General features: G+C 33.6%; 1 protein-coding gene across 1 annotated transcript; it reads left to right on the top strand.

The window, feature by feature from the left end:
- LOC109344872 (polygalacturonase-like) lies at positions 187–4,562 on the top strand. Its single transcript, XM_019583602.1, has 9 exons — positions 187–440; positions 544–669; positions 1,145–1,309; positions 1,542–1,562; positions 1,819–2,026; positions 2,129–2,210; positions 2,902–3,010; positions 3,843–3,959; positions 4,263–4,562. The coding sequence occupies exons 1-9, from the start codon at positions 270–272 to the stop codon at positions 4,482–4,484; spliced, it is 1,221 nt and encodes a 406-aa protein (XP_019439147.1). The 5' UTR covers positions 187–269; the 3' UTR covers positions 4,485–4,562.

Raw genomic sequence — 11,762 nt, 5'->3', positions numbered from 1 at the left:
TATATATATATATATAATATAACTTTATAATGGTTAATGTTTACCACAAAATTGTTGGTAAACAAGCACAAAGTTCCATAAATACCCAGTAATTGTTTCATCTCAGTAATATCCAAATTTTCATATATGCACCCTTTTCCTTTTATGTCACGATCCACCCATTGCTTTCTCTCTTTAGATAAACCTGATCCTTTTGCATTTACCACAAAAATCTTAAACTATTACCTCTTCAACTTTTGTTGTTCTTCTCATAAAGTGGAACATTCAGGATGCCTCCACAAAGTGTAGTTCTTTCACTTTTAATCATCTTCTTCTCATTTGGTTTGTGCCTTGGCTTTTACATAGAGGACAAACATAATGAAACAAATTATAGTTCTAAACAAAGTGTTAATGTTAATGACTATGGAGCAATAGCTAATGATGGAAGTGATGATACTGAGGTAACATAAATCAATAAAAGGACCCCTTTTATTATATTAAAGTATATTCTCAATTAATGTCTCTAACTTCACTTTTCTTTTCTCTTGTGTTAATTATCCTTAGGCATTTGAGAAGACATGGAATGAAGCATGTTCTAGAGGTGCAACGCTTGTGGTACCGAAATATAGTGTCTACAATCTTAAGCCTGTAAAATTTTCAGGTCCATGCAAACACCATACATCCTTTAAGGTAAGATGCTGCTATATACATTGAGAAAACAGTGTTTTAAATTGCGGTTACGGTCACGATTGTGGTCATGGTTGCGGTTATTGTGATTGTGGTCATTGCAGTCACTTCGATGAGAATTACAGCTGTTGCGGTGTGAACTATTTTGTGAGAAAAAATATTTTTGATATCGGTGTAGTCTCAGGCGGCCCAATGTGGTTGCGTTGTGGCCTGATATGACTCAAATACGGTATGATGCGGGTTGCGTTGTAATCCGTTTAATCCATTACATTTGTATCATTGTAATTCAGCGTTACACCACAATTGCGGTGTGATGCAGTTGCGGCAGTCACCACAACGGTAATATTGTGGCCACATCATGTGATGCGGTCCACAATTTAAAACACTGTTCAGAAATTTAATTAACTGATTCCACACTCCATGTTCATAATAACTAAACCACTGTAACTTTTCTGTTTTTTCTGCTTCATCATGTTAGGTCTATGGAACCATAAAAGCATGGCATGATATATCTGCATATAAACATAGAGGGCTATGGATTATGTTTGATAATGTCAACAATTTCGTAGTTAATGGTGGTGGTGTCATCAATGGTGATGGTAGAAAATGGTGGCAGAACTCCTGCAAAGTTAACAAAACCCTTGTAAGTATTTAATTTGATTTATCTCACCTTGTTAGAGAATAATGTATATTTGAATAACCATTGAATATCATTAATAATATTTTCAATTAGTGGGTTGAGTTTTAAGGAACCAATATATAATTATCCCATAGCTAAATATTTCTTACTTCCCATTATAATAGACTTCACATTTTATTTTTATGATTTTCACTACTAACCATGATGTATCTCATCTCATTATGTTGTTTCACAGCCATGCAAACAGGCACCAACTGTAAGTTAATCTTCATGGTAACATCAAACTTATCTTTAATATTTATGCCCAGTTAATGTAATATTTATGAGTCATTAAATTGTTGACCATTCATTTATATTACGTATATCTAATATTTAAAAGTCAATAATAATTAAATATGAATGGTGAATGATATAATGACAATATAAATAATTCTTACACAGTTAATACACATATGTTTGTCTGAAAGTGATAGTTACTAGCTTTATTTTCCTGGAAAATATGTTGTATATAGTCTGTGATTTTCTCTGGATGCAACAACTTGAAAGTGAAAAACGTGAAGTTCAAAAATGCACCACAAATGCATCTTAGGTTCGACAAATGCTTCAATGTTAAAGCTTCAAAGTTAGTGATCACAGCACCTGAACACAGCCCTAACACTGATGGAGTTCACATCAGTGGAACACGAAATATGAACATAAGGAACAGTGTCATTGGTACAGGTATAATAAAAATGTACAAGAAAAATTAATATAAATAATTCATGTGAATTTATATAAACAAATTATAAATTGTTTATATTAATTTATTTTTAACTTTTTAAGGTGATGACTGTATTTCAATAGTAAGTGGGTCACATTATATTGGTGCTACTGATATCAAATGTGGACCAGGACATGGAATCAAGTATTTGATTAAAAAGTTTTTGACTAAGTAGATATAAGTAGAGTAAATTACACTGACATTTCTCTGAGTTTTAGTGAAATTATACAAATTACTCTTCACTTTTTTACACCTATACAAACCTCTCCTAATTTTTATACTTTCATTATACTAATCACTCCTGCATAAGAAATAAATGTAATATTTTAAACAAAAAATGTGATAAACGCAAGTAAGTTAAACAAAACATGATATATTGTGGAGACAAATCCAAATAATATATGAGTCAATATTTCTTTATTATTTTTGGTTCGTTACACTATATTATAAGAGCGATTTAAACAATATTTCTTTAGAATTGTTGATGCATTTAGTAACCAAAAATAATAAATATACATTGATTTGTATATTATTTAGACTTGTTTACACAATATATCATGTTTTGTTTAACTTAATTGCATTTATCACTTTTTTTTTTAAAAGATTATAGTTATTTCTTAACAAGGGTGGTTAGTGTAATTCACTAGAACTCAGGAGGTGTTAGTGTAATTTACTCATATAAGTATTATTTGTTCTCATAATTTCTCTTTATTTTTATTAATGAATTTTATTGTTGATAAAAAAAAGGTATTTGATTAGAAAATAACTTAAAAGCTAAAGTTTTGTTCAGGTAAATTGTACATTGGTTAAAAATGTTGGTGTTATTATTTGGCAGTATTGGAAGCTTAGGAGCAGGTAACTCAGAAGCTTTAGTCTCCAATGTAATAGTTAACAGAGCCACCTTGACTGGATCTACTAATGGAGTTAGAATAAAGTCATGGCAGGTAAGATTTTCATTTTTGGTTATTAGGCACTCTATAACATTTGAAATAGTTGAGAATAAAGGCTTAGAATAAATTGGAGTTACACACTCTTATTTAAATTTTGGTGTTACCAAAGTTCAAATGAGTTTAAGAACCAACTTCATTTAACTTTTTATATTGATGAAGGGACAATAGGAGCAATGTCACTATTTGATTGAAATTTCACTATTGAAGTTCTTCTAAATTGAAATATTTAATAGTTCGAAACTGAATGAAGATGAAAACATATAATAGAAATAAACATGATTCTTAATTTAAATTATCAAAATCTCTTTTTCTCTTTTCGTATTTTAATATTGGACTATTCAAATATGCATATGGGGATTAGAATTTAGTTTAGAAGGTTATGTAGTTGATCTTTATTCTATCCCACCTCCTAACTAGTTAGAACCTGCTAATCATGTACTTTTTCATTTGTCTTTTGTGAATTGACATGTATCACCATGGGAAAACTCTTCAAACAAAATGCCAGAAACAAGTCAGAACATTTTATATAACTTCATGACATATATTATTCAATATTATATTTATACATGTATGATTTATATTTATTACCAAAAACTAAACACATGTTTCATATAATACATTCTTTCACATGAGTAGATCATCTGTTTATGTGTCAAAATATGAGAATTCTTCCAAACAAAGATGAATTTAATTGGAAAATTAGTAGCAAATTAATTTTTGTTTACCAATTCTCACACCTCAGCATATAGAGAGATAAGGGTATTTACTTTCAAAGAATAATGTTGTTATTTGTTATTTATCCATTCTTCATTTTATCTCTACACAGGGAGGTTTTGGATATGCAAAAAACATCAAATTTCTGAACATAGCAATGCGAAATGTGACTAATCCCATAATCATAGATCAAAACTACTGTGATCGTAAAGGGCCATGCCCTGAGCAGGTGATTACTAAAGTTCTCATCCTATACCATCCAACAAGAACAACTTTTTATTTACTTCTAACAATGCATGAAATGCCAAACAAGGTATTGGTTTAATGGTGTAAGATTCTGCTAGATCTTTAGGATGATCAAAAGGTCAAAGATCCGATTCCTGAAAGTGACACTTATTGGGAGGGGCAGTCACGTATTCTAAAAGGGATTAGTTCCTCACCCAAAAGGGTGAGAGAATATCATTGATAGTACCAAAAAAAATCATTGCATGAAATTTATCATAATCACATTTTCTTATTTACATTATTGCAGGACTCGGCAGTAAAAATAAGCAACGTGGTGTACAAAAACATCACAGGAACAAGTGCTTCAAAAGTGGCAATCAAATTTGATTGCAGCAAAGCAGTCCCTTGCAAAGGAATCCAGTTGAAAGATGTGACTTTAACAAGTGAAAACAATGGTGACACCACTGCTACATGTAACAACGTTGAATATTCCAAAAAAGGAAAACTTCACCCTCAGTGCTCTTATTGAAAAAAGAAGAAAGAGTGATATGTAGGACCACACTATATTCTTAATTGAACATTTGAAACCATTGAAGAATTTGTACTTTCAGCCCTAAACACACTATACTCTTGAGAGAAAAAGATGTATATATAGATAGTATAAGAGTTTTTTATATTATCACTATATCATCGATCATTTATTTTCAACTCTTCAAAAAATTAATTCAAATGAAGGGTGAATAATACACTGGACTGTGTATAAATATTTACATTGTTAGTGCATGAATATTACACTTTATTCTTAATTGAACATTTTATAAGAAAAAGAAACTACGAACTGAAAGAGATTCAAGATCTCAAAGAGAGAATTCAATGAATAAGAAACACTTTATTGATGAGAGAAAGATGAAAAATGAAGATGGAATTAATCATTTATGATTGATACCAAAGATGATATATAAAAGCAGAAATATGTGTCTATTTATAGCCTAAGAGATTCTAACTATATCCTAACTAACTCTAACAAACTAAAAGACATGTGATGGAAATATGAGCTATGAGTTATGTGAAACTTGTAGTGCAAGTAATTTCTTCTAATGTTTTGTAGTAGTAGCCTCGCCCAAGCCAGAGGGTTGCTCATGCCATATTTTTGCCCTCTAGCATGAGTGACATCTGGCGTTCAAGCGACAAACCCAAAAATTGCAGTGTCAAACCTCCTGGTGGCTCCTCGCCCAGGCCACTCCTGGCGCTTAAGCGAGGAGGTCTCTCGCCTGAGCGACATATGGCGCTCAAGCGACAAATCCAAGAATTGTAGTGCCGAACCTTCTGGTGGCTCCTCGCCCAGGCCACTCTTGACGCTTAAGCGAGGAGGTCTCTCTCCTAACAATTTGGCCTGATGTGTTGAAGATTTTGATGTATGTTGTTTGTGTCTGGTTGATATGCTTCATTGATCCTTATCATCTTGTTGTTGATGTCATGACTAGAACTTGTGTTTGGCCTGCTTCTCATTGTTGGTTCTGATTCAGTGTTGTCTTAGCTAGAATGAGTGATATTGGCTAATACTCCCCACAAGTTGGGGCACATATAATTGAGGAGCCCAAGCTTGGAGTGAATAATAACATAATCTTTTGGACCTAAGGCTTTGGTGAGTGCATCTACAAGTTGTAAGTGACTAGGGACATGTAAGATTTTGATATGACCATTAGCATATTGTTCCCTAACATTGTGACAATCAAGCTCAATATGCTTGGTCCTATCATGAAAAACAGGATTAAATGCAATATGAATGGCAGATTGATTATCGCAATAAAGTAAAGCATGTTTGGAGAATGAGTGTTGTAAATCCTTAAGGAGATAAGTGAGTCAGGTTATCTCACAAGTTGTAAGGACCATGGCTCTATATTAAAATCTCACAAGAACCCCTAGAAATAATCTTTTGTTTCTTAGATTTCCAAGAGATTAAAGAATTACCTAGGTAAATACAATAACCTGAAATATACCTCATTGTGTTAGGGCGATGTCCAATCACTATCACTATATGCCTACAATTGGATGATAGAGCTTCTTGGAAAGAATAAGCCCATTATAGGAGAGTTCTTTATGTACCTGAGAATCTTAACAATAACCTTATAATGCAAGTTAGTTGGTAAATCTATAAATTGAGCAAATTGATTTATAGAGAAAGTAAAATTTGGCCTAGTGTTTGTGAGGTATATAAGCCTTCCTACTAATCTCCTATAAGCAGGGATATCAGAGTAATGGCCACTGTCATCTTGGTAAAGGTGAGATCCTTGGGTCATAGGTGCGGTGGTAGGCTTACATCCTAGTATGCCACAATCAAATAAGATCTCTAAGGCATACTTCCTTCGGTTCATAGAAATCCTTGACTGGTTCCTTGCAATTTCAAAACCAAGAAAGAATTTGAGGTTCCCTAAATCTTTGATTTTAAAAGCTACATCAAGAAGTATCTTAAGATGATTAATCTCATAAAGGTTATTTCCTGAAAGAATTATGTCATCAACATAAACTAGGATAATAGCAACAGATGTGGATGAATCCCATTTAACAAACATGGAATGATCACCCTTGCATTTCCTATAGTTATGCTTGATTAGAAATGTGGACAACTTGGCAAACCATTGCCTGCTAGCATATTTAAGTTCATACAAGGACTTTTCTAGCTTACACACATGTGTAGGATCAGAAATATGTAGGCCAAGAGGGGGAATCATGTATACCTCTTCAAAGAGATCTCCATGTAAAAGGAATTATTCACATCTAGTTGCTTAAGATGCCATATATATAGAAGCTAAAGCAAGGAGCAGTCTAACAGTACTAATCTTAGCTACAGGTGAAAAAGTGTCTACATAATCAACTCCTTTTGTTTGGGTATATCCCTTTGCAACCAACCTAACCTTATGTCTCTCAATACTCACATCTGACTTATATTTGATCTTAAAAATCCATTTACAACCTATAGTATTCTTATTGGGAGGTAAAAGGGTAAGAAACCAAGTATGGTTGGATTCTAGAGCCTGCAATTCCTTATAAATGGCATCCGTCCACTTTGGATCTTTGATGGCCTAGGCATAGGTCTTTGGTTCTACTTGAGTGCTAATAGAAATTATGTTAGATTAATGAGAAGCACCTACAAAATTATAACACAAGAGGGAAGTCAAAGGATACTTGGACAAACTAGAAAGATGTTTGTTATGCATAAGGGCACAATGATAATCCTATAAGTAGGATGGAGGCTTAGATATTCTACTGCTCTTTCTAGTATCTAGACTTTTTAAGGTAGCAGGTTGATGAGAAGGTGAAGTGAATTCATATTGTTCATGCACAATTTCTTCCTCATTATTGGAGACATCACTTATTGGAGGACAACTAGGAAAATGAGAGAAAATATCCTCATAGGAGGTGGCAGAATCATGTTTATCCATATAAGGGGTAGAAGTATCACTATTTAAAGTTCTTAGGTTTGTAGAGGGATATAGTCTCAAGGAAAATGACATTCATATTAAGTTCTAAGGCCCTAGTGGAGAGATTAAGCACAATGTAACCCTTAACACCATCCTTAAATCCTAAACATAGACATCTCATAGCCTTGAGATCAAACTTGTCTCTAGAGTGACTTAAGGTGTTGGCATAGCATAAAGATCCAAAAACTCTCAGATTGTATATGTCAAGCTGCTTTTAATACAAAGATTCATAAGGAGAAGCATTATGCATAATAGGTGTTGGCAAAAAATTAATCAGATACATAGCATGTTTGATAGCATAACACCAATATACTTTAGGTCTTTGGCTTTGTATTAGAAGAGCTCTTGCTACATTCAAAACATGTTGATGTTTCCTCTCAACTATACCATTTTGTTGAGGGGTATATATGCAACTAGTTTGATGTAAAATCATTTTTGATGAATAGAAAGACTTCATTAAAAATTCCACACCATTATCACTTCCAATGGTTTTAATTCTAGTGGAAAATTGAGTTTCAATTAAGGCAACAAAAATTTATAGAAGCTGTGAAACTTCAGCCTTACATTTCATAAAAAAATATCCATGTGAACCTAGTACAATCATCAACTATGGTTAAAAAATATTTATGTTCATGTCAGAAGTTACAGAAAAGGGGTCCCATATATCAACATGTATGAGATCAAATTCTTTTAAAGATTGATTCTTGCTAATAGAAAAAGGAAGTTTCTTTTGTTTTGCTTGGTGGCAAATGTTACAAAGCTGAGATTTATTATACTTGACAAAATGGATTTTGTTCATAATCATGTTCATGTTATTATGAGAAGTATGGCCAAACCTATAGTGCCATAACTCAGAATCAGAAATATTAGTATGATTAATACAAGTAAAGTTGATTTTGTGATAGAATTTAGTAGCTTTTTGCATGTATAGTCCATTGATGATCCTAACTGTACCAATCATCTTCAAAGTAGTCTTGTCCTGAATTTTACAGCAGGTTTCGTCAAAATAAATGGTGCATGGCATACAAGAAACTAGCTTAGGGGTAGAAATCAAATTATATGAGAAAGATGGCAGATATAAGACATCATGCAGGATTAGATTTTGTAACACATGTACAGTGCCAGAAAAGTTGGCACTGACTTAATTTCCATTTGGAAATCTTACTATGATTGACTTAATGGTGTGATAAAAAGAAAACATTGATAAAGTAGAGCAAACATGATCTGTTGCTCCACTGTCCAGAATCCAAGACTTACCATAGGTATTTTTGTACATACCTGGGTCATCCTCATTGTGAGAAGTAAATGTTGCAGACAATATGTTGGAGGTGTTCCCACAAGTATGATTATTCTACTGTTGTGCACTACTAGGAGAGTCTTTTTGCTGAAGCATGGTGACAAGGCCATTATATTGTTCCCGACTTAGGCTAAAGATGGTGTTCTCTTGATCCCCTTTTTCTGATCATTCTTTTTATTTTCCTGATGTGTCTCAACTCTTAAGGAATTGACTTGTTCATTATTTGTGAATTGGAAGTTAGCTGGAAAACCATGAAGTCTATAACAAGTCTCCATGGTATGTCCAGTCTTCTTGCAGTGTGTGCAAAACTTTCCATTCCCTGAGGTCTTGGACCTAGAACCCCTTCCTAGTGTCCTAGGGGTTCCTCTCCCAAAGCTCGTGTTTGTACCTCTATTTGATGATGATCCTCTTCTCCAATTGCCTGAAAAAGTCATGGCTTTTGCATCTGAATCTTGCCCATATATTTTGAAAGTGCAAAGTGTCAAGGATAACACTAACAATTCTTTTCCTTTGTTTTGATGAAGACAAGGTTCAATTAAAGCTTGAAGATGGCTCAACAATCAACATGCCTTATGCTCATTTGGTCATATATAGACCAAGATATAAATTGAGTCAATATTCTAAGTAGTCTGGGATGTGTGCTGTAATAAGTGGGTATAGGTTAGGTGAACCTAGGTGCTAGTCTCTCAAGCCATCTTAATTGTCGTAACATATCCATGAGACATATCATCTAGTTAATTCTATGTTCATGCATTATTCATACATGTTATACGTGCATATTAGGCATAATATAATTTCTAGAACATGTATATAATCTGTGCATAACGTATGAGAAGTTTACATTTCGAAACATGTACTTTAATGTGTAAGTTAATCACTTAACGTGGTGACTTAATCGATTAACTCAACTACTTTTCTATTAAATCAGTGCTTTCTGTTACAAATGTTTTCTGTGTCATTCTGTTGCATGGTTAATCGATTAACGGGTAGCCTTAATCGATTAACATGTTTTTTATTTGTTATAACTGATTTTTATTTTAGCCGTTTAACTGTCTGCAACGAATCTAACTGCCAAAACTACTTGCTATAAATAAGAGGCAACGTTCAGAAAGCCGCAACATTGCATTCTATTGTATAGGGCTGATTTTAGAGAGCCTTTTGCATTTCGTTTACTGTTTTTGCAAGAGAGTTGCATGTGTGAGAAGAGAGTTTTTATGCTGAATTGAGTTCTGAATTCTTGCATGTTGTTTTTACATATTTCATATGCTCATTCTTATCTGGTTCACATGTTCATGCATTATATAGATTGATAGAGAGATTATCTGATTTCTGTTTGATTAACTCACATGATTCTTGATAGCTTGAGTGTTTAGTGAGTGGGTTAGTCGTTAGATATTTTCTTGTTATATTCCAAGCATTATTGTGCTTAGTATACCTTACTATTTAATCTGTTTTCGTATATTTCTGGATTAATCTCTTGGTGTCACATCACCATAGAGATTGAGGTTCTTCACCAAGGCTGGAAGGTCTTGATTTGAGGACAAGAATCTTGGCTAAGGCTGTTTCGTGAGAAAGGTTTTCTCAGACGAAGGGTAGAGTCAAACCAATGATTTATGGGTCATAGATTTCAAGAAAGAAGCGTCATATGTGCTTGTAATTGAATTGGTGTGTGTATTCATACTTTAACTCAATATTGTGAAGAAGAAAATCTCCCTAGATCAGAAGGGGAGGCCTAGATGTAGTTTGCAGTGGACCGCAAATGAACCAGGATAAAAATCCTTTTGTGCACTCTTTTTCTCTCTGAATCTTCTTTTAGTTTCTTGTTGTTATAAATTGAATATGCAACTAATATTCTGGATTTTTGTTTACTGCCATATGCTTATTATTTGTGCGTAAAAATATCTGTATTATCTCTGTTCAATTGTGTTTAAATAACTGTGCAATCTGCCTGTCTGATCATTATGTTCTGTGCATTAGTTAATCGATCAAGGCGTGTTGTTAATCGATTAACTGGGCTGTTTCCAGCAGTTGGGTTTTGGTGCAAGAAGCGGTGATTGATAACCGCTACACATATTCAACCCCCCTTCTTAGTGTTCCTAGGCCACTAATACCTAACATATTTGTCTTTCCTGTTGTATGATTAAAGAAAGTGCTTTGTTCATGTTGGACAGAGGTTCAATGATCAAGATCTGAGACCTTACACTATTATATGCATCATTGAGACCTTTTAAAAACTCGATGACCTTGTCCTCTTCTATGCATTTCTTGATGTCATTGAGGGCCTCACAAGTGCATCTTGGGCAGGGTTTAAATTTATCTAGCTCATCCCACAAAATTTTCAATGCTGTGAAATAGCCATTAACATCTAATTATCCTTGCCTCGGGTTAGCTACAAATTGCTGCAATTGTGAAAATCTCTCTTTAAGGTCTTCTCAAACCTCATAAAATTTATCCACCCAAAGTATACTCTGGTAAATAGAGGGGAAAGACCTTGTAATCCAAGATATGACAGTGTTATTTGCTCTTTCTCAAGTTGGATATATGGTGTCTAACTTAAGGGGCATTTGAATGGATCCATTAATTAATGGGATCTTGTTCTTGGAACTAAGGCTCATTACTATTGACATTGCCCATTGGTGATAGTTCTCACCATTTAGTAAAGGTGAGACTAAGGTTGCTGCTGGATTTTCTGAAGGATGAACATAATAGGGTGAGTATGTGTCTTGTGGTGAATTTAGGGAATTGATGGATGATATGATTGATTCCATTGAATGTAGAAGAGGTCTTTTGAGAAAAAGATCTTTGATACCATATAAGAAAAAGAAACTATGGAGTGAAAGAGATTCAAGATCTCAAAGAGAGACTTAATGTATAAGAAATACGACAAAGATGAAAAATGAAGAAGAAATTAATCCTTTATTATTGATACCAAAGATGATGCATAAAAGTAGAAAATGGTGTCTATTTATAACCGAAGAGATTCTAACTATATCCTAACTAACTCTAACTAACTAAAAGACATGTGATG

This window comes from Lupinus angustifolius, chromosome LG04 (genome assembly GCF_001865875.1).
Source record: "Lupinus angustifolius cultivar Tanjil chromosome LG04, LupAngTanjil_v1.0, whole genome shotgun sequence".
Taxonomy (NCBI): Eukaryota; Viridiplantae; Streptophyta; class Magnoliopsida; order Fabales; family Fabaceae; genus Lupinus; species Lupinus angustifolius.
The sequence above is the reverse complement of the archived record's forward strand: the minus strand, read 5'-3'. Positions and strand labels throughout refer to the sequence as shown.

Bases quoted from the DNA above. Each gene is read 5' to 3' on its own strand.
- LOC109344872 (XM_019583602.1), top strand. From the start codon at position 270: ATGCCTCCACAAAGTGTAGTTCTTTCACTTTTAATCATCTTCTTCTCA. The intron at 670-1,144 runs GTAAGATGCTGC...TCATCATGTTAG, and splicing joins AACACCATACATCCTTTAAG to GTCTATGGAACCATAAAAGC. The intron at 1,310-1,541 runs GTAAGTATTTAA...GTTGTTTCACAG, and splicing joins GCAAAGTTAACAAAACCCTT to CCATGCAAACAGGCACCAAC.